The 21,980-nt window shown below is 44.1% G+C and overlaps 1 protein-coding gene and 1 long non-coding RNA gene across 8 annotated transcripts in view; one reads left to right on the top strand and one right to left on the bottom strand.

The window, feature by feature from the left end:
• The window catches only part of LOC309865547 (uncharacterized protein), a 203,623-nt gene that overhangs the window by 111,977 nt on the left and 69,666 nt on the right, over window positions 1–21,980 (top strand). For all 7 annotated transcript variants that reach the window (XR_014312154.1, XR_014312155.1, XM_082731992.1 and 4 more), the window contains 3 exons: window positions 7,552–7,669; window positions 11,024–11,189; window positions 16,601–16,739. Coding sequence is in view for 5 of the 7 variants with exons in the window: in XM_082731992.1 (XP_082588118.1) it covers window positions 7,552–7,669; window positions 11,024–11,189; window positions 16,601–16,739 (423 nt within the window). In the remaining 2 variants the exon portion in view is untranslated. The remainder of the gene's footprint in view (window positions 1–7,551; window positions 7,670–11,023; window positions 11,190–16,600; window positions 16,740–21,980) is intronic.
• LOC309865561 lies at window positions 6,794–17,455 on the bottom strand. Its single transcript, XR_014312170.1, has 2 exons — window positions 17,426–17,455; window positions 6,794–7,043 (listed from the first exon to the last, which is right to left on the bottom strand). It is a non-coding gene; the product is annotated as an uncharacterized lncRNA (long non-coding RNA).

The raw sequence follows: 21,980 nt of genomic DNA, 5'->3' as shown, positions 1-21,980 counted from the left end.
TTCCCCTTAAGGCACAGAGCTTAGTGTTATATAATGGTAATACTCCATAAATACCATAGAACAGATAGATGAAAGCGAATTGAGAGACCATTTGTATCAGACCACTCATTCACTTCCTCACTCATTCATGCGTTATTCAGCCAGCATTTATTTAGTGCTTACTTAATACCAGCCACTTTGCTATGTGCTGGAGTTATAAAGTTATAAAAAAAATTTATAAAGTTATAAAAAAATAAGCCATTGACTCTGGCAATAGATTCAGCCCAGTGGGGGAAAAGCGCTGTCAACAGAAAAGTAACTTCAAAGATTTTAAAGGTAATCTGCTAGAGTTATGTGAAATGTTCCTTGAGGACACAAAAAAGGGAGTGTTTAACTGTAGCCCAGGGCCTCAGGGAGAAGTTAAAAGAGGAGGTAACAGGTAAGTCAGAGCTCACTTAAAAAAAAAGGGGGGGGGGATGATAGAACTGGCTAGAGAAATCTGGAGAATGAAAAAAGCTTGAGTTTGCAGGCCCTTGACTGACTGATAGCTGGCTACCAAAATAGTGACCAGTCCTACCTTGACACAAACTCCAGTTTGTGGAGACCAGTGCCTGTCTCATGAGCTCAGCCAGTGCGTCCACTTGGGTCGACTTCCACATTTACCCAATGGAAGAATGCATTTGAAGGAAGGGTAGGGCAAATACACCTCAGTACACTGACTATTTTGCTCAAGGGTTTGACTGTACACCTGTTGCCCAATGAGGCTGAAGTGTATCTTTCTCTCCTATGAAACATCACAGGATAATCCTCTGACTTCTTAGTTTCATTATCTCATCTACCCACTAGCCAAGTCAACCATTTATTAAGCTGTATCTATACTTGGGATCAAATTTTTAAAATAGTTTCCAGAAGTCTAACCACATATTCACTACATTTATGCTTAGGATCAAATGTATTCAGGAAGTCTGTTTTTGCTTCTGATCTGTTTTACTTGAAGCACCCAAATAAGGAGATCAGGAAGTAGAAAGAAAAAGAAAAAAAAATGTCTCTGACTTGCAGGTCTTGCTCTAGTCCTGTATTGTTTATTGTAGATGACTGTGTTTCCTAAAGATCAAGGGAAACCATCATTTAAGGGGGATGAGCCTAGAGCCCTAAATCATCTGGTCAGCGTGTGATAATTTCATGGTAGGACTCTGGTCAATAGAAGTGTGAGCAAAGTAACGGCTCACCCAGAGCCCAAGTCATAGAGTCAGACAGTAGATAAGCAGTGACTGATAAAGATTCAGTATTTTTTGGCTATACCTATCTCCTACTTCCTAAACTCTCCAGATTTCAACCTTTCCCTTTTAATATACCAGAGAGAACAGAGCAATAGAGAAAGGAACTTCTGTCTTATATGGAAACTTTAAAAAGTATAAGATTATTTTTAACTCAAAAGTCTGTGATTCCATGTACTGAGTATTAACAAAAATGAACATCGGCCACAAGGAGGTCGAGGGGAGAGAGTCATGGTCTTGGAGTTAGAATATTTGGACTTTGCCCAGCTCAATTGTAAATCACCCTGAGGTCTCAGGCAAATCACTTCTCTTCAGTCTGAACCTCTACTCTTCATCTGATGAGTGAGGACATTAAAGCAGCTCTCTGAAGTTCAACATGCTAAGATTTTCAGTGCTAGGTTGTCTAGAGTTTGATTCCAAGGAATGGAACTGCTGAGGAAAGACTTCCTTGGAAAGGGACCATCTAGAAGTGTTCGTGAAATGATAGATGGGATTCAGCCCAGAACGAGATTAACTAGAGATGAAGGGACAGAGTTGGGGAATGATGAGGGTCATGGAGGGACAGGTCCTCACTCATCTCATTCTTAAAATATGGAGTTGGGTTAGGTCGAAGATAAAAAGTTTTCTTTTATATGTCAGTTCTAACAATTAATGCCCTATGGAGGATTCTGAGACATCCCAAGCTTATGAGTGTGTTGTAATGGATTGGCAATGTCTGTCATGGCCAAGGGCAGGGGCAAGGTGGCCTCCCTGGTTGTATTTGCCATCCCTTGACCAGCAGATCCATGTCAGTTCTGTAGGTTTAAAATTCCAAGGTGCTATTTAATCCTTTAAAGGCTGTAATGTACTGTATTTACTTTCAACAGAGACAACCTTATCCCCAAATCCAAATCTCTATAGAAGAGGAGACAAGGAGAGTTCTTCTCCCAAGAAGGATGCCCCTTGAGGCCTCCTTGCTTTTCGTGGCTCCAGAGGAGACTAGAGTCTGGAGACTGGGATGATGCTTGGGCATATTTCAAGAGCAGCGGTGTCGGCTGCTGGAGTGAAGACGGGAGAGAGGGGTTAATGTGAGAACATCAGTCAAACCCTTACTGTTTGACAGGTAGAGCCACGATCCCATATGGTGTTTATGTGCATTGAAAGAAAGCGCCCCTTCCTCTGGGCAGGTGTAACCCCCTGCCAGGGTGCAGAGCTTGGCAAGTAAAACATGGGCTGCATCTCAGCCACTGCTGGCTGCCTCAGGGCACAACCCAAACAACAGTACATGACAACCTTGGTGCCAAGAGCTGTACTGCAATGGATAGATATTGTCCTTGCCCTTTAGGCAAGGGGAAATAGGTAGTTTTTTAAAAAAAGATTTTATTTATTTATTTGAGAGAGAGCGAGTGAGTGAGAGAGAGCATGAATGAGGGGAGGGGCAGAGGGAGAAGCAGAGTCTCTGCTGATCAGGGATCCTGATGTGGGGCTCAATCTCAGGACCCTGAGATCATGACCTGAGCCAAAGGCAGAGGCTTAACCAGCTGAGCCACCCAGGTGCCCTGGGAAAATAGGTAATTACAATACATTGCGATAAAGACTAAAATATAATAAAAGAATAATAAAAACAACACCCTCCAGGAAATGTTCATTATTTTTTTAGGGATTGGGGAGGTGGGGATGGGGAGCCAGGAAGGCTGCAGGGTAAAGGGGATGCTTAACCTGGGACTTCGAGGATGGTGAGTGTTTCGGGTACACCAGGAGAACTTCAGTTCAAGCTGGGAGACCCGCATGTACAGTGACACAGAGATGCGAGACAGCACGTGCACTCTTGAGTGGCTCCCAGCCAGGGTGTGTGAGGAAGAGCAACGAGGAGGAGAATGTACAGAATCATGAGCAAGATCCAAAAGTCTGGCATGTGTCCTTCCACAGCAGGCAAAGGGGGAGTAAGATGATGGTTGGGAATCTCATTTAGGAAGCTACCGAAGCTGTACAGACAGGAGATGTGTAGGAGGCAAAACCAGTTGGCCAGGTGCTGGATTTGATGGGAGGCTAAAGGCAAAGGAGGAAGCTGGGTGTTACCCAGAGCCTCTGGCTTGGATAAATAAAAAGATGGCAGTGCAATTATTATTTAATTGGTACAGAGTTTCCATTCTGGAAGATGGATAAAAGTTCTGGAGACAGTTGCACAACAATGTGGAAGTACTTAATGCCATTGAACTCTACACTTAAAGACAGTTCCAATGATAAATTTTATGTTACATATATTTTATCACAGTTCCTTTAAATGGGGAACAAATGGTCGTGTCCTAAAGAGGAAAAATGTAGAGAGGGAGATACTGAATCACAGCTTGTAAGCCTCAGTGGTGAATTTCTTATTTCTTCCTTATTTCTTCCTTTTGAGACCTCCCAACAGGTCTTGATGCTCCCTAATCTGGATGTTTCCAGCACTTTCATACCTGGTTGGCCCTTGAACAACATGGTTTTGAATGCACAGGTCCCCTTATAAATGGATTTGTCTTTTATAAATATAGTAGAGTACTGTAAATGTGTTTTCCTTATGATTTTCTTAATAACATTTTCTTTTCTCTAGCTTCCTTTATTATAAGAATTCAGTATATTATATATATAGCATACAAAATATGTGTTTATCAACTATCCATGTATCTGGTCAACAGTAGGCTATTAGTAGTTAGTTTCAGAGCAGTCAAGAGTTATGCACAGATTTTTGACTTCAAGGTGGTTTAGCACCCCTGAACCCTTGTGTTGTTCAACGGCCAACTGTGCTTCCATTCCACCATGCTTCTATCATAAATCATGCATAAATCTAGTTGCTTCAGAAATGTAAGAACCTTGAGGGCAGTGGCCATCTTCATTTCATATCCCAGATGTGTACCTCTGCCTTTGACCTTGACTGAAGGGGCAGATGGAGGTAGGGGAAACGGCCCACTGGAGGTAGGGGAAGTTCCAGCCAATGGCCTTTAATTCAAATATGAAATAAGATCGTGTCATCATTTGCTGGCAAGAATTTGGTATGAGGCTGAAAGAAGTCTTGGAATTATTAGAAAAGGAAATGGGCATGAAAGCTGATCAAAGGAAAGAATAAGGGTTGTCCCAGGGTGACACAGCTCAGGCTGGAAACCATTTACTCGTTGTTGCATCAGTACAATTAGTGGTGTGATTTCCTCCAGCTGTGCTCAGCAACATGCAGCTAGAAGCCAAAAGCATAATAGTTAGAAGGATCCAGAGTTGGGGTTTTGCTATGTAGGTAAGGAGTGAATACAAGGAAGCAGAGACTGGAAGGTTCTGGTGAGAGAGTAGTTCCTATGCTTGACTGCGAGACCCAGTGTGGGCAGGGAAAGGAGAGAAGTCAGAATGGAATGTCAGATGAAAGGGGAGACCAGAGGGCTGGACGATGTCAAGGAGCATATTTTGTGGGGATAATGGAGGTTCACTGGGAGTAGATGAGTGAGGAAACCGGAATAAAAGGTTGGTGTAGGAAAAGATGGGAAAGGGGGTTTGGGGTTTAAGTCTTTGGAGGGGAGGTGGTCCCAGGTAATGATAAGGTCTGGAATGTGGCCCCAGCGTGGATGGCTGGAGGGGAAAGGAGGAGAAAGGGGATGATGTCAAGCAGGTAAGAAACTGACAGGCTAGGGAGTTGGTGGGCCGTCCACAAGGAGTGGGGAGGAACCCTCCTTGAGGGGCTGAGAACGGGCTATACCCCTGCGCTTCGGACCCAGAGCTTTCTGCTACTCTCTCTGTCCTTCCCCAGCAGATGGCTGGGTGGAAATGGAAGGAAAGAATGGTTGAGAAATAAAGGGTAACACTTGGTAGAGGGCCCTGAGGGATGTATGTGCTTCTCGGAGGCCAAGGACTGGTTCAGTCACACTGTTGGGGCCAGCCCCTCGGCCTGCAACCTCCTGCAACCTCGTGTGCTTGGCCGCAGGCCCTGGTGACTTTTTATTGTTGATATTTGATGTTTCTTTGGGGCACCTTTGGACATTGTGAACTGAACAATAGAGATAAGACTGGGTTACCCTGGCTTTGATCTGCTCCGGGACAGGAAAGTCTGACTTTGTGGTTACTGAAATAAAGGAAATTCTCCAAACTAACACCGTCCTTTGTTCCCAAGCCTCAAATTACCTGATTAAAACCCTGAGACTTGAAAGGTGGCTTTAAGGCCAATGATGCACTTCACGTAGAGTTTTAATGATTCAAAAAGTCTCATACTCCGAATGTTTGATATTGAAAACATTCAGCCCTCAGTTAAAATGAGTTACATTTCACTTTAGTAAGTGAAAAGGGTCATCTGAATCTCTCCCAGAGACCCAGGAACAATAACAAGAGTCAAAAAACACCCCTGTGATTTCCAAAGTGCCCCCCAGAAGGTGAGGACCTCCCACCAGGAGTCCTTGCCAGGGATGAGGGAACTGGGCAAGAAAACTGGGTGCAGGTATGAACAACAGTGGGATGAGTAGGACCTGAAGAGTAAAAGAGAAGGGAGGCTCTAAAAATGACTCCCCAATTTCTGGCTTGGGCGACCGAGGGTTGTGGCTGTTTTAACAGAGGACGAGGCACAGGATTGGGGTGGTAGAGGGTAAGTTCAGTTCTTGCCTTCTTTGACTGAGATGCTCTGAAATCCTACCAACCAACAGGAGGCAAGTTGGAAGTGGGGAGCTGGGGAGGGGACCGGGCGCGCACAGGTGGATTCAGGTATCACCGGTGAATGGATGGCCTTTGCAGCCAGAAGAGTGGACACAGCCGTCCAGGACTAGGGACAGAGTGGGAAGAGCAGAGTGCTTAAGGGAGAGGGGCTGTTGTGTGGCAGGGTTAGGGGGCTCCATACCCACCGCACACCTCCTTCCACTGTCTGTCTGTGTGTCTGTGAGGCCTGCTTTGTCTAGCATAGCCGAGATGAGTCTAAGGTGGCACCCTTCTCTGGCCTTGCCCTATAACCCTCAATTCTAGGACATCCTCTTGTTAGTGTGTTCAGGTTCCCACTTGTTAACAAATAACCCCAAGGGTTCCTACAAGGTCTCTCTACTGGGCCACAGGGGTTCCTTGCCCCCTACCCAGCTTTGGCCCCTTTGCTAGATACCCTCACCTTAGCATTCTAACAGCAAACTTTGTAGAGCGCCTCACAACTTATAAAAGATTTTTCACAAGCTTGGTACTCTTTTTAAAAATTATTCCTTACATCAATTCTGTGAGTTGGGAATCATTATCTCCACGTTATGTATGCAAGGACTCAGATGGTAGTGCATCTAAGGCCACACAGCTGTGGGTGATGGAAGCTGGTCTCAGAATGGGGTCCTCTGCTGCCAGAATCCACACCTGTTAACTGCACAAGCACCATTTTCACACCAGATGAACACAATTAGACTTAAAGGCACCAAATCCATTCAAATGGAAAACAGCTCCCCTTACCCCACCCTCTGTTACAGTGGGCCACCTCATTCCTGAGATGACATAGAAACCAGGTCAAGATGCCACCTTTCCCCAGTGGGTATACCAGAAAGATCACGAGCTTCCATTGGTGTGAAGGTCAAACACAGGCAAAACCCAACAAAATAATCTTTTAATGTTTTATCCAATTTTGGTAAAACCACAAAGACAAACTAACAGCGATGAATGTAAAATTCGGGACGGTGGTTTCTCCCCAGGGCTCCCAGGGAGGTGCATGTCAGGCTTCGAAGGCTTCAGGCGGCTGCCTTCTGCTCAGGTCAGGATCCTAGGGTCTTGGGATCGAGTCCCGCCTCACGGTCCATGCTCATGGAGAACCTGCTTCTCCCTCTCCTCCCTGTCTGTGCTCTAACAAAAAAAAATAAAATAAAATAAAATAAATAAAACAAAGTAAGTCTCAACTTCATCTCTTAGGAGCTGGGCAGGCGAGGTTCTCCTAGGACCTCAGTCTCCTCCTCTGTCAAATAACAACACGGGTACATTCTAAGGGCACAAGAATTCAGTGAGAAAATACGTAACACCCAGAACGGTGCCAGCCACCTCACTCAGGTCTCTCTCTGCTTTCTCACCACACCTTTCCTGCCCTCCAAACCCACTCCTTCCTCCAACACAGCCGGGGATAAATGCAGCCTCCCCGCTGCTCTCCGCAGTTATTTATACCCGAGGCCACCTGGGAGCTGCCTGCAAGGGAGACAGTGCTGGCCCGGGGCCTGGATGCTAGGCTCCAGCTCGGCTCCGGTGTCACCCCAGCCCGGAGCAGTGGCTTCAGGGCCGTGTTAGAAATAGTTCCCATCGGGGTGTCTGCTTTTTTAAAGAGAAATGCTGTGCTGACCCAAACTTTCTTATAATGCCACAGGAGTTTTCAGGCCCGGCCGCGGGGTTTGCTGTCGGCTGACGGGAAAGTCTTCCTCAATTTATGGTTCCTGCCCCATCCTTCCGAAGTGCTGGTTATGTTCAAAACTCTGCCAGAAGAGGTTTGTATTTCTTGACATGTGCCAGAATGAAAACCGGCTGGGGCTTTGTTATGTCTCGCGGTTAAGCGTGTCAATCACAGAGAACATCTCTTGCTTTTTTCCAGGGATATCTAGTACCCGAAGTCTGCACAGCGCTCCCAATATTTTTGCCTGCTTCATAATCCTTTCTCTCGGGCCTCATTATTTCCCCGCGTTCTGTTTCTCCCCAGTCACTAATGAACACGAATCCCAGCCTCCCGCATTCCTTATTAATCCTCGATTTCCTCCCACACCCTTCACGGAAAATTCCACCCGGAGGCCCTGAAGCTAATGACAGGTGGAGATCGCAGGCGGAGCCATCAGCCTGTCTTTCTGAGGGGCTGCTCTGTGTACCTGACTTCCTGTTAGAGGGTCATATTGATAACCATAGAAAAAGTAAATCTAGAAATACACAGAGTACTCAAGTAAGTATTTTCTAAGTCAAGTGTAGCGCTGAAAAATGGCCGTTGGGAACAGTCTGATTGTTCTTTGTTAAGTGAAAACCTAGGTTTAACACCCTAGGTTTCTTACCTTCTTGGCCCCTGCCCCAGTTTTACTGAGATGTAACTAATCAGTAAATCGTATATATTTGAAGTGTGTAACATGATTTAACATATGTGTACCTTGTAAAATGATTACCCCAGTTAATTAACGTATCTATCTCTTCACATAGTTACCTACTTTTGCATGGGGTAAGAACACTTGTCTACTCTCCTAGCAAGTTCCAAGTATGCAATACGTGATTATTAACTAGAGGCAGCATGCTACACATTAGATCCTCAGGATTTATTCATCCGACACTGAAAATGTGTACCCTTTGGTCAACGCCTATCCATTTCCCACTCGTTGGTAGCTACTCTTCTATGATTTCAACATTTTGTTTATTGTTTTAGATTCAACATATAAGTGAGATTGTCCAATGTGTCTTTTCCTATCTGGTTATTTTACTTAGCGTGATATCCTCCAGGCTCATCCATGCTTTTTTAAATGGCAGGATTTTTCTTTTTTTAATGTATGAATAATATCCTTCTGTGTGTGTGTTTCACATTTTTTTTTTTAAAGATTTTATTTATTTATTTGACAGAGACCACAAGTAAGCAGAGAGGCAGGCAGAGAGAGAGGAGGAAGCAGGCTCCCTGTTGAGCAGAGAACCCGATGTGGGGCTCGATCCCAGGACGCTGGGATCATGACCTGAGCCGAAGGCAGAGGCTTTAACCCACTGAGCCACCCAGGCGCCCCCACATTTTTTTATCCATTTATCCATCCACTGGACACTTCGATCATTTCCATAGCTTGCCTATTATGAGTAGTGCTGCAATGGACATGAAAGTGTAGATAATCTCTCTGAGATACTGACTTTGGGTGTGTACCCAGGAGTAGGAGGATCATATGGTAGTTCTACACACGAAAGAATGAAACTGGACCCCTACTTCTCACCTCTCACAAAAATTAATTTGAGGTGGATTAGAGACTAAATGTAACACTGAAAACTGTAAAACTCTTGGAGGAAAGTGGGAAAAGCTTGACATTGGTCATGGTGATGATATTTTGGATATAATATGAAAAGAATAGGCAACAAAAGCAAAAATAAATAAATGCGACTCTATCAAACTAAAAAGGTTCTGCTCAACCAAGGAAACAACAAAATGAAAAGGCAACTTACAGAATGGGACAAATATTTGCAAACCACATTATCTGATAAGGGGGTAATACCTGAAATATGTAAGGAACTCAGGAACTCCTACAAAACAACAACAATAAAATCTGACTTTAAAACGGGCAAAGGTCATGATTAGACATTTTTCCAAAGAAGACAACCAGATGGCCACCAGGTACATGAAAATATGCTCAACATCACTGATCCTCAGAGAGAGGCAAATCAAAACCACAATGAGAGAGCACCCTACGCCTGTTAGGAAGGCTATTGTCAGAATGACAAGAGACAGCAAGTCTTGGCAAAGATGTGGAGAAAAGAGAACCCTTGTGTCTTGTGGATGGGAATGTAAATTGGTGCAGCCATTATGGAAAACAGTATGAAATTTCCTCAAATAATTAAAAATAGAACTGCCCTTTCTTTCTTTAAAGAATTTTAGATGTTTCAAAATATATAGTATATATTTTATAACTATTAAGTGTAAAGATAATTAGGTATTATATATGTAAATACTACCTTCTTTAAGTTGGATCATCATTTTCCACTTTTCCTTCACTTGAATGTTAATAGTTAAGGTCCAGGGTTTGATCTTTTTTATTTGTGTGTTTAAACTACATTGATAAATACCTACACTTTGCTCACAGGTGTTCCCTCTTGACAGGGGTATCTGAATACGGGTTCCTGCTAGGAGTTTATCTGTGACACTTGTAATCTATCAGTGGTTCTGCAAACACATTTTGCTATGTTTCTGGTCACCAGTGTCTTTAAGCAAAGAGAAACACATTGCTTTAAACCCCTCACTCTAGGACGTACCTTGTCCAAAGGCATATAACCTGGTTGAGGAGTAGGTTTGTGTTCTGTTTTTCAGATATTATTCTGTAATTACTAACCTGTATTATACTGTGAGAATGTTTAATATTCCTGTTTGAAGATATTATCTCTGATTGATGTGCGCATGTATTTTTTTTATATTCTCTTTTACATTTACATTCTCCCTCTCTCTTTTTTTAAAGATTTTATTTATTTATTTATTTGACAGAGAGAGACACAGTGTGAGAGGGAACACAAGCAGGGGGAGTGGGAAAGGCAGAAGCAGGCTTCCTGCTGAGCATGGAGCCCAATGTAAGGCTCTATCCCAGGATGCTGGAATCATGAATTGAGCCATGTTAGGCATCTGAGCCACCCAGGTGCCCCAATATGGGGGGGGGTGTTATTAGTTATTTTTATTAACATATAATGTATTATTTGCCCCAGGGGTACAGGTCTGTGAATGGTCAGGCTTACACACTTCACTGCACTCACCATAGCACATACCCTCCCCAATGTCCATAACCCCACCATCCTCTCCACATCCCCCTCCCCCCAGCAACCCTCACTTTATTTTGTGAGATTAAGAGTCTCTTATGGTTTGTCTCCCTCCCATCTCTTAGAAACTTTTTTTTTTTTTTTTTTAGATTTTATTTATTTATTTGACAGACAGAGATCACAAGTAGGCAGAGAGGCAGGCAGAGAGAGGAGAAAGCAGGCTCCCTGCAGAGCAGAAAGCCCGATGCGGGGCTCGATCCCAGGACCCTGGGATCATGACCTGAGCTGAGGGCAGAGGCTCAACCCACTGAGCCACCCAAGCGCCCCCTCTTAGAAACTTCTTAAAATGTATTTCTTTCTGTTGATTTTACCCACAGGAAGCTTTCCAAGCCTTACAGCTAACTCTACAGCTAATAGCCTCTCTCCATGACATCGTGGCCTACCTTTTCAGTTTTGCTCAACTTGGAAATTGTCCAACATGTTTTGAATTTCCTCTAAGTGCTAACCCCCTGAAAGGCGACTGGGGAGGAACTGAGGGCATCGGTAAGTGATTAGCAGTGACTCGGATCACCTTTGGTATTCACTTCCAATTCTATGAAGCTCTCTTCTCCCTCCAACTTCACTGAAATATAATCGGCAAATAAAATTGGAAGCTCTTTAAAGTGTACAATGTGATGACTTGATAAACACATACATTGTGCAAAGATTCCCCCCACCTAGTTAACTAATACAAAGCTCTTAATACTTGGAAAGACAGAACTAAATTATTCTTTTCATAAATGATAGTGAGAAGAAGGGCAAAGGGCAAACCCTTATGATATACTGTCTCCAAACTAATTAATTCCACATTTGCAGGTTAAACCACAAAGTAAAGCAAGCCAGGACCTGGGCCAGCCTGGGTTTTTACCCTGTATCTACCTCTTGGTTACTAGACGCTGGACAATTGATTCTCCAGGTCTCTCTCCATCTATAAAATGGGGGTGATAACACCTGTTTCATGGAGATGTTCTGTGGATTAAAATCTATGTAAAGCTTCTACAAGAATGTACATGCCCTTACTATACACCAGTTTTCTTTCATGCCCTTTCTGGCCTTTGTGAACTAATATGGCAAGGTCAGAGCCAAGCATTCATTGTCAAGAATTTTTTGCAGACTGTCTCTGTTAGCTAACAGTAGCCTCATGGTCCTGAAGTAAGAATGATTGAGGCTTTAGTTTTATCTGCCAAGTGCTAATCCATAAACCCTAAATAAGCACTAAGTTCTAAGATAAATGCACAAGGTAAATTAAAGACTGAAATGCTTAGTAAGCTGGGTTGATCAAAAGTAGGGAAACCGATCTCGTTATTTTAATAACTTGACTTGCAGCCAAATTATGTCAGTAGTTATGTAAATATTAATTAATCACAATACATTATAACAGGGTAACCAAGGATTTTAAAGGATGAGAAGAGCCGATGGAATGAGATGATAATATGCTTATTTAAACCTAGCATTTTTCAAACGAGTGTAAGATACTCTGAATCTATTTCTCTCTGGCCAGTGCATAAAGAAAAGGTGTTTGTGGGAGACCCTGATTTGTTTGCTGGTAGATGTGCAAGGTGTCACTGAACACTGATGGAAACTGTAAATGTTCAGATGGGAGACCTGGGGAAGGGTATGAGTGGCGATCCTGGAGAAAGGTCGACGCTGGTTTCTGAGGAGAAGCAGCATGAAAAGGGGATGGCTTGGGGCTGACTCAGCAGAAAACACAGATTTTCTTTTTCTTTTTTTTTTTTTGAGATTACACAGAATTGTGTAATGAGATTTCAGAACTACCAGCACGGCTTCATTGTAAGAATCAAGAAGAAAGTAGAGAAGTTCCAAAGCACATTTAGGGCCTTTTGCTAATTCCAGGACTGTTATAAAAGGGGTTTACTCAGGTGATCAGCTAGGACACTCTCGAGGGAGGTGCTGGATTTGGGGAGGGTGCGGAGACTGGGCTTTAGATAGGGATGCGTGGAAGGATGGGATAGGAAGCCATGGAGATGAGCTAGAAGCCAAGATAGAGCCAGAGCCATCTTCCCCAAGAAGGACCCTGCATAGGAACTCCTCCAGCAGCTGGGAGGGCAGAGTGTTCAGGGAAGGTGATCTGGGGGTACTTGCCCTCCCTTGAATCGAGGGAGAAAACTAGGATGGGTGGTCTTGGCAAGACCAGAAAAGGACACTGGCAAAGGCAACAGGCCCGAGTACACATGGCCAGTCCAGAGGATGCTGAGCCTACCATGTGACACTGAGGAACAGGAGGGAATGAGGCCAAATTATTGAGGACCTAGAATTCAGGATAAAGGAAATCGGTTTCTTACTATTTATACGCTTCTGAACCGAAACCATTGAAATATGTGGGGCCCAGGCTTTCCAAGGTGTGCAATTAGAGGTATGCCGTCTGTCGTGTTGCCAGCGAAAACATTTGTGCTCCAGGGAGAATGTGCAAAGTTTTGCATACTCTGCTCTGCTGAAAATAGATAAAGAGCAAACTGCACTAAAAAAAAAAAAAAAAAAAAATCCCGCTCTAAGATAATCATCTTGTTAAAAAAGCCTCAGTTGCTCAGTTCCTGGCCCACTTCCCAGAAGGAGGCAAGGAGAAGAAGGAGAAGTGAGGTGAACAGAGGAGATGGGTCTGTTCCCCTCCTTGCTCAACTCCTCTCAGCTATTGCCAAGCTATTTGGAGTTAGATTAAATGACTTTTGTGGGCTTAGGTGCTTTAAAATATTCTTCAAGGGGACGCTCCGCATTTCAGCTTGGGTCCTCCCACTTGACGGAGGAAGCAGCAGCCCTTTGACACGGAGCATGGGCTGGGGGGCCCGGGACAACTCCTCTCCTTCCCAGAAAGCCAGCCACTCCCTTTGGATCAGCAGAGGATGTAATCGGCATGTGGGAGTTTGCACTGTGATTTCCCTGTAAAGGTTTAGGAGGCCAGTGAAAGCCCAAATACTATCCATATAAAGTTAGGGTTTCAGGAACTCTTGAGGCAAACTAAGCGCAAAATGTATGGGTTCTTGAGTATTCATGTGGAGACAGGCCCATCGTGATTCCATATTCTCTCTCTCTCTCTGTTTTACCAAATGGGACCCTCTTGGGGGAAAGGCTTGTTTGTTTCCTGACGTTTTCTGGCTGAGGGTCTACTGCCAACACCCCGCTTCCCACCACAACTACACGGCAACCGTCTGCCCCAGCCTCACGGGGAGGCCTCCTGCCCCGCCCTGTCTGCCCCCTTCCCTCCCACCCAGCAGCCACTTGATGCCGCTAAGAAAGGGGGGCCTAGGGCGCCTGGGTGGCTCAGTGGGTTAAGCCGCTGCCTTCGGCTCAGGTCATGATCTCAGGGTCCTGGGATCGAGTCCCGCATCAGGCTCTCTGCTCAGCAGGGAGCCTGCTTCCTCCTCTCTCTCTCTCTCTGCCTGCCTCTCTGCCTACTTGTGATCTCTCTCTCTGTCAAATAAATAAATAAAATCTTAAAAAAAAAAAAAAAAGAAAGGGGGGCCTAAATGAGGATCCTAAAATCTGTAAACAACAAAGAAAGAGGAGCGCCCACCTCCACATCTGTGTTTTGGGGATAATGCTACAGAACAATTTTGCTGGGCAGTGATGGTGTGAGAAGACGTACATATATCGCACATGTAAACGAAAAATTATCTGACACCAGCCACTGGAACAAGAGAGACATTCTTGTTGGTCTTTACTACCTTCTAACCCTTGTCCAAACACACTTTACATTTTTTTTTTAAGATTTTGTTTATTTATTTGACAGATAGAGAGTACAAGTAGGCAGAGCAGCAGGCAGAGAGAGAGGGAGAAGCAGGCCCCCCGCTCAGCAGGGAGCCCGATGCGGGGCTCAATTCCAGGACCCTGGGGTCGTGAGCCGAGCCAAAGGCAGCCGCTTAACCGACTGAGCCACCCAGGCGCCCCCAAACACACTTTACATTTAACAGAGCTTTCCTTATAGGCTGCGTGTCCCTTCATATTCTTTTTTCATTGTCATTGCGGAGGATTTTAAACCTTCCCCCCACCCCACCCCCGGTTGCTACTTAGCCCACAGACTGTCTTACCTACAGACCATCACGCTAGGCCTTGAACAAATAAGGCTCACTGATAAGCCCTCCTCCCAGCCGCCACTAAAATTCTTGTATGAGTCACTCCAGTGTGACTCCTCTTCTGGTGGAAGTTTCTTTTCTGTCCAACATGACCATCAGATCTATAGAGAAGTCATAAAAATTTTGATGATTGGATCCAATGTTTCAGGGGCCGGACGAGTACCTAAAAAATATTTTTCTCTTGTACGTAAAGCATCAAATGGATATGGAATCTAGGCTGCTCATCTTTTCCTAAAGCCAAAGCATATGGTGCAAGTATTAGCAACTCTTCTCAGTCCTGGTTCTGCTCTGGTCAGGCTCTCGTGGGCAGCTTCCCCATTCCCTCAATTCCTCTGCCTCCCTTGCGTGTGGGAAGATATCCAGTACCAGACCAGATAGGGTAGAAGCCTGCTCAGGTCTAGACAAGCTATTGAGAGAGGAACTCTGGAAATACTTCATAGCCCTCTCATTTCTCTCTTCTGCCTCAGGCTGCATATCAGGCACAGTGACCAGTTTCCACAATCCTCTTCCCATAGCAGTCAAGTAGAGGGCCATCACTGTCGTCACTGGGAGTTGGGAACTTTCAGGTCATTCTAATGTCTTTGGAAGTGTGGGCTCACCCACGTCCGCGCCATCATTTTCTTGCCGTGCTCTCCCATTTGAACTAGCTCCTCTCCTGGGCCAATAGCAGAGATGCCACTCTAGCCATCTAGACCCAGGCCAGTTTCCTCAACCCGGCACTGAGTGTCGCAGAAGGCCCTTAACTTAAATTTCCATTAAAAACACATATAAGGGGGCACCTGGGTGGCTCAGTGGTTAAGCCGCTGCCTTCGGCTCGGGTCATGATCCCAGGGTCGTGGGATCGAGTCCCGCATCGGGCTCTCTGCTCAGCAGGGAGCCTGCTTCCTCCTCTCTCTCTCTGCCTGCCTCTCTGCCTACTTACGATCTCTGTCTGTCAAATAAATAAATAAAATCTTTAAAAAAAAAACCACACATATAAGTCTGTTTATATCCAGCCCACTTTTGCAGTAAGGGTCCAAGAAATAAGTCAGTTTAGGATCTCTCATACCTATTCCTAAAATGATGAGAAGCTCTTCGAAGAGGGTGTGTGTGTGTTTATGTGTATGTGTGTGAGTGCATATTTCATGCTTGTCTTTAATGGTTTTGAGTCTTCTTTAACCCATGAACCAGTAACAGGAAGAGCCAGTGACAGAGGGGTTGATTTGTATGGCATGGCTATGAGAAATAAATGCTGGTTTATAATCTATAATAACTTAAGCCCCTAACAGATCTACTCAGACTTGCATTTTCCCATTCCTTGTGATTTTTTTTTTTTTTTTCAATCTAGAGGCTGCAGCCTTGTAAAATATAAAACTTCCTTGGGGAGCCTGGGTGGCTCAGTGGGTTAAGCCTCTGCCTTCGGCTCAGGTCATGATCTCAGGGTCCTGGGATCGAGCCCCGCATCAGGCTCTCTGCTCAGCAGGGAGCCTGCTTCCTCCTCTCTCTCTGCCTGCCTCTCTGCCTGCATGTAATCTGTCAAATAAATAAACAAAATCTTTAAAAAAAAAAAAAACTTCCATTCAACAGTATGTTCTTATTCTGCTGAAAAGCAAAGCAAATTTTTATCTTATTGAGGGAGGAAGGAAGGAAGGAAGGAAAGATAAGTCAGGCCTTGGGCTCTAGAACATAAGACTTTGCTGGTCTTGCAAAACATAATTTGTATGCTCACAAGCAAAAGAAATACATTTAGGGACAAAGTTAGCTTCAGAGGTGAAATGATGGCTCGTTAGGCTAGCTGTCGCAGCCGGTATGTCACCACTGCCAACTGAAATGTCATCTGTCTTCCAGGGTCTGAGTTGCAGGAGCTGCAGAAAATGATTGACAACCTCCAGAGCCCCCAGGACCCTACCCAGGTGTCCCAGGGACTCCTCCTTCGAAGGGAGGTTATATTTTTGCAGTTTGACGCCGCAGTGAGACACCTTATCCGGTAAGGGCAAGTCGTGCATCCTGTCCAGTTAATTGTGTGGGGCAAGAATCTCTGAGTGACCATCATGGGAGGTCACTCTTGGCAAGACGGAGTAACGAGCCTTAAATAGTCAGGGGCCACAGCCTGATCTAGAACACTGTGACTACCCAATGTACCCTGTTGCAAAGGCTGTGTAGAAGGTGTTCTCATCAGATGATGATAGTCTTGATTTTATTAAATGTGATTTAAATACGTTAGTTTGCATAACAATCACTGCTGTCGCTGTTCAGGTTGTTTAATGGGGAATAATATTTTTTAGACTTCAGAAGGTGATTCTAAGAGTTTTGTTTATTTTTTTCAGCCCTTAATTACCTTTCCAAAGAACAGAATTTTCACTGCACTTGCAAAGCCCATGGAATTGGCTGAGTTAAATTTGTAAATTCAAATAAATAAATTGTAGATATTAAGTACTCTCCATACAAAAAAGAAAGTCTCTGGTTAATCAACCGTGACTGATGAGAAAATTAGTTTGCATTGAGAATCACACTGTTTCTAGGGTAAATAATAAGTTTTGTATGGGAAAGGAAGCAGTCAGGCCTGAGCAACTCTGCTTCTTCTTAAATTGTCAAAATCAATTAACTTCCTTTGATTAATTCCCAGTGTAAGCATTTAGCCAATCAGGGGATCTCAGGAGGCTACGCTCTTACCTGTGGCTTGTAATTGCCTCCACCGTTAGCATGGGCATCTGTAGAGCATGGAAACATACGGATTGAACTGAACTCTATTTTCTCTTTCTGTTCTGCATCTTCTTTACTCTGAGCATCAGGGGGTCTCTGGATTCAAATGAAATCAGCAGAACAACAACAAAAAATTAGACTAATGCAGTTTCTTTTCATTGACAGTTTTCTGAACTATAGCTCATCAAGTGGGTAGGATATAAAGATGGTCAGGAGGGCCATTCATTAGCCTACTGACTCTCAAACCCCTAGTCAGAATTTGTGAAGAGTTTACATAGGACGAAGAAATAGAACTATATCCTGCATGTTCTTTTTGGATTCCAGCTATGAGGGTTCGACTTGTTACTGTTCTCCCAGGGGAACTAGTCTGCTTCCTCTAGGAATTCCTTTGAGGGGCTTTCTTTATCCTGGCACGCCCAGCCTGCAGGAATGGCGGGGGACTCTGCCCTACATCTGGTTTTAGTAGATTCAGTATATCTCTCTCCTCCCCCATCTTGCCTCCTGCCCTTTCAAAAGGCTTTAGAGGGAACCACTCAGGATGGTTGATCTCCATGAGTTCCTCATTTATGGCATTTCCTCTAGCCTTTTTCCTTTGGGTCTCTTCAGAGTATGTATGTGTCTGGAATCACACAGTTCGTAAGTGACAGACTGGAACTAGAACCTGCATGCGTCTGATTCCCAAGCTTTAGAATTAGGATGGATGCCAGACAGCAGTGTGGGGAGAAAAATAGACTCTGGAGAGAAGGCAGGAAACAGGAGAAAAAGAGAAGCGGGAAGATAAATGTCATCCCGCTTGATGATGTTAGTGCTAAACCTGCCAACAAGGAAAAGTCCTCAGATAATCAAGAGACAGGAAGGATGGGGAAGTTCCCTCACCCTTCCCCAGAGTTCACCAACTCTGAGCGAATATGACTGTTGACCCCAGGGAACTTTTTTGCTTATGTTAACTGAAGGCTTTTCCAGAATTTGAAAAGGAAGAACTGAACGAGAGCAGTGTGTTTCTATAGACTGGGGGGAAATGAGGAAGGACATAGCTCAAGGTCATCAAGATAGTGGCCCTGTGATCACCTAGTGGCTCCTGCTAATATGTAGCACAGATCAGCTCTGGTAGAAGGATAAATGCACATTCCTTATTTATTTGATTTATTTATGTCTTTCTTATTTTTAAAATTTAAATTTAATTAATTAGCATATAATGTATTATTTTTTGCAGGGGCACAGGTCTGTGATTCATCAGTCGTATATAATACCCAGTGCTCATTACATCACATGCTCTCCTGGTTTGTTGTCCTCTATGGTTTCGTCTTGTTTCATTTTTTTTTCACTTCCCCTATGAAATTCCTTGTTTGTTAGATTCCACATATGAGTGAGATCATATGTTGTTTCTTAAATTCCATGAATGAGTGAGATCATGTGATAATTGTCTTTCTCTGATTGACTTATTTCACTTAGCATAATACCCTCTAGTTCCATCCATGTTGCAAATGGCAAGATTTCATTTCTGATGGCTGCATAATATTCCTCTGTGTGTGTGTTTGTGTGTGTGTGTGTGTGCGTGCACGCATGCCACATCTTCTTTATCCATTCATCTGTTGATGGACATCTGGGCTCTTTCCATAGTTTGGCTATTGTGGACATTGCTGCTGTAAACATCAGGGTGCACATGCCCCTTCGGATCACTACCTTTGTTGGATGCACGTTTTTAAGCACAAAAGTTCACTCTGTCCCTGTCACCTGCTCTCTACCATGCTCCTGGTGGAAAGTGATATTGTCCTCCAAGACCACTGGAACCACATTGCCCAGGGCCTGTCACCTCTGGGCATGTCCACCAACCCACAGGAGTTATTTACTAGCTGATGCAAGAAATGCCTGAGAAGTGAGCTTATCTTTAATTTCAGATGAAGTAATCATTGTGGTGAAAGTAAATGCTTGGGTGATACAATGGTTCTAATTGATCTTGTCTGTTTGACAAACTTCTATCATAAATCCCTGCCTGATTTTTGTATGGCCTATGGCCTAAGGATAGCTTTTATATCTTTAAATGGTTGGGGAAAAAATTTCAAGAAAAGAGTACTATTTTGTGACACATGAAAATTGTACAGAATTCAAATCTTGGTGTCTTTAAATGAAGTTTTTGGGAACACAGTTATGTCCATTCATTTATAGATTATCTTGGACTGCTTTCACACACAGTTGAGTAGTTGCAGCAGAGACCATATGAGCCACAGAACTGAAATATTTACTATCTGACCCTTTAAGAAAAAGTTTGCTACCTCCGGATTTAAAGGTCTGGATTCCTTTGTAATTCAGGAGTGGAGGAGGCAAAACAAAATAAAAAGTCCCTTTAAATCTTTTTTTTTTTTTTTTTTTTTTTTTAGATTTTATGTATTTATCTGAAAGTCAGAGATCACAAATAGGCAGAGAGGCAGGCAGAGAGACAGGGGGAAGCAGGCTCCCTGCTGAGCAGAGGGCCTGATGCGGGGCTCGATCCCAGGACCCCGAGATCACTACCTGAGCCGAAGGCAGAGGCTCAACACACTGAGACACCCAGGCGCCCCTAAAAAGTCCCTTTAAAGGAACTCTGTAGAACAGAATAAAACACGTGACATGGAAGTGCCACTAATCTGAACGTATTGTTGATGTTTGGAGTGATTAGGGCAAAAAAAGAGAAACTTAAGAAGAAATCCGGAAGGTACCAGTAACTTTTGCAGAAACCTGAAGTGGGAGCACAGAAAGGGATTGCTAAAGAAAGCCACACCGACTTCTCAGTCCTTAAAGCTTTGTGGGTTTTTCCTTCATTTTTAAATTATCTTCATGCTCATCTAGCTTAAGTATCTCTAAACACAGACATTAAAGTGTGCTTCGGGGTTATCTGAGGACGTCTGAGATACAGAGAAGCCCTCCTGTGAGCTGGGCCTGCCTTATGACCATGGTCCTGGTCCCTAGTGTCTGAGAAGTCAAGAGCCACACCTTCTGCCCGGAGCCTCCTCAGGGCTATTTTGCAGGTGTTTTTGTTGTTGTTTTGTCTTTTGTTTTCTTTTTTATATCCTTGCACCCAGGAGAAACTCTAGCATGTGCCATATGAATTTCCTGCTCTCTGTGATTTGTGATTTGAGCTTGCCGGAGATCACGCTCCAGATAGCTCTCTCACACACAGGAGGCGTGGTGTGTTAGGAAACCCTTGCCTGCTTATTGACAGTAAGGCAGCTGGGGGGTGGCAGGACAATTTGCAGAATTCCATGAATCTGTTCTGGCAGTTTATTAAGTTGGCAGGTGTACCCTGACCCAAGCAACAAGCCGGCCTCTTGTTTCAGTGGGTTTCCCTGTTTCTTGGGTGCTGCCGGCTAGCTGTGCCGATCAGACCTACCCTCCCAGAAGATGCAGGCCCGAGCTTCCCCAATAAGGGTCTCAGTGAGCTGCAACAGGACTCCATGACCTGTTTTCAGTATTTCAAAAGGCATGGTAAAAAAGATACCTTTGCCCAAATGCTGTGCAGGTAAACAAAAGGTCAAGTTTCTTTTCTTTCTTTCTTTCTTTTTTTTTTTAAACTGGCCCTGAGATAAGGGAGAGAAGACATTAGCTTTGGCTGAGTTCCCACCATGTGCCAACTCTGTGGGATAGGAATCATTCTCCCCATTTTTACAGAGGAGGGACTAAAGACTCAGAAAAGTTATGTAACTTGCACGGGGTCACACAGCTTGTCACAACAGAGCTTCCATCTGTGCCGTGTGTCCAATTCCAGAGCCCTAGTCCTTCCTTTATATCATGTTTCTTCATTTCTTCCTGCAGCTCAGAGGCAGGGCTGGAGGCTAATGTGGTGTTGGGTTACAGTTGGGAAAATGTTTAATGGATGTTTGGTGGAAAAATCTTTCAAAGTATGGGGTCTGTGGAAAGGGGGGAATAAAAGAGGGTCTGGTGCTAAAAATATTGGATTTCATCTTGAGACCCCTTTTTTCACAGAGCATTCGAAACATTCTATTGATAGAACGGGGATGGGTCTTACAAAGGACAGTGATCTAGACTGAGAAAGGACTAAAGTGGGGAAAAGAATAGCCAATGATTTGGGCAGTAGTGGTGCCTGTAGCTTGACTCTGGTCTCTCTAGAGAGACTAGTGTAGTCTATGATTCTGTAGCTTGGACTCACAGTCACATATACACCTGAACATATTATATTTCTGATTAGTCTCCAAGCATCTGTTAAGTAATAGGCCTCATATGCATACCAAGCTGTGTCTGGAGCTCTCCATCTGTCAGAAATTGTGTTCGTTTGTGGCCCTTGGTAGTCACAAAGTTCTGCACAAACTTGCCAGGATAAGAGAGCACGTCCGTGTTCTGTGTTCTTCTCCATGATTGTCAGTCAAGTATAGCCCCAAGAAGAGAACAGAAAAGACTCAGGAAAAACAAAGTTTATTATATTCACAGGTACTAGAAACCAGATGTATGCCATGACAGCTGCATGGGAAAGCGTCTATGTGGGTCAGGAACAAGGAGAGTGTTGAGCCATAGCCTGGAAAGGCAAGGCAGG

The sequence above is a fragment of the Mustela nivalis genome, assembly GCF_964662115.1.
Source record: "Mustela nivalis genome assembly, chromosome: 5".
In the NCBI taxonomy this organism is placed as follows: Eukaryota; Metazoa; Chordata; class Mammalia; order Carnivora; family Mustelidae; genus Mustela; species Mustela nivalis.
Note: the sequence above shows the minus strand (reverse complement) of the source record. Positions and strands in the feature narration are given on the sequence as shown.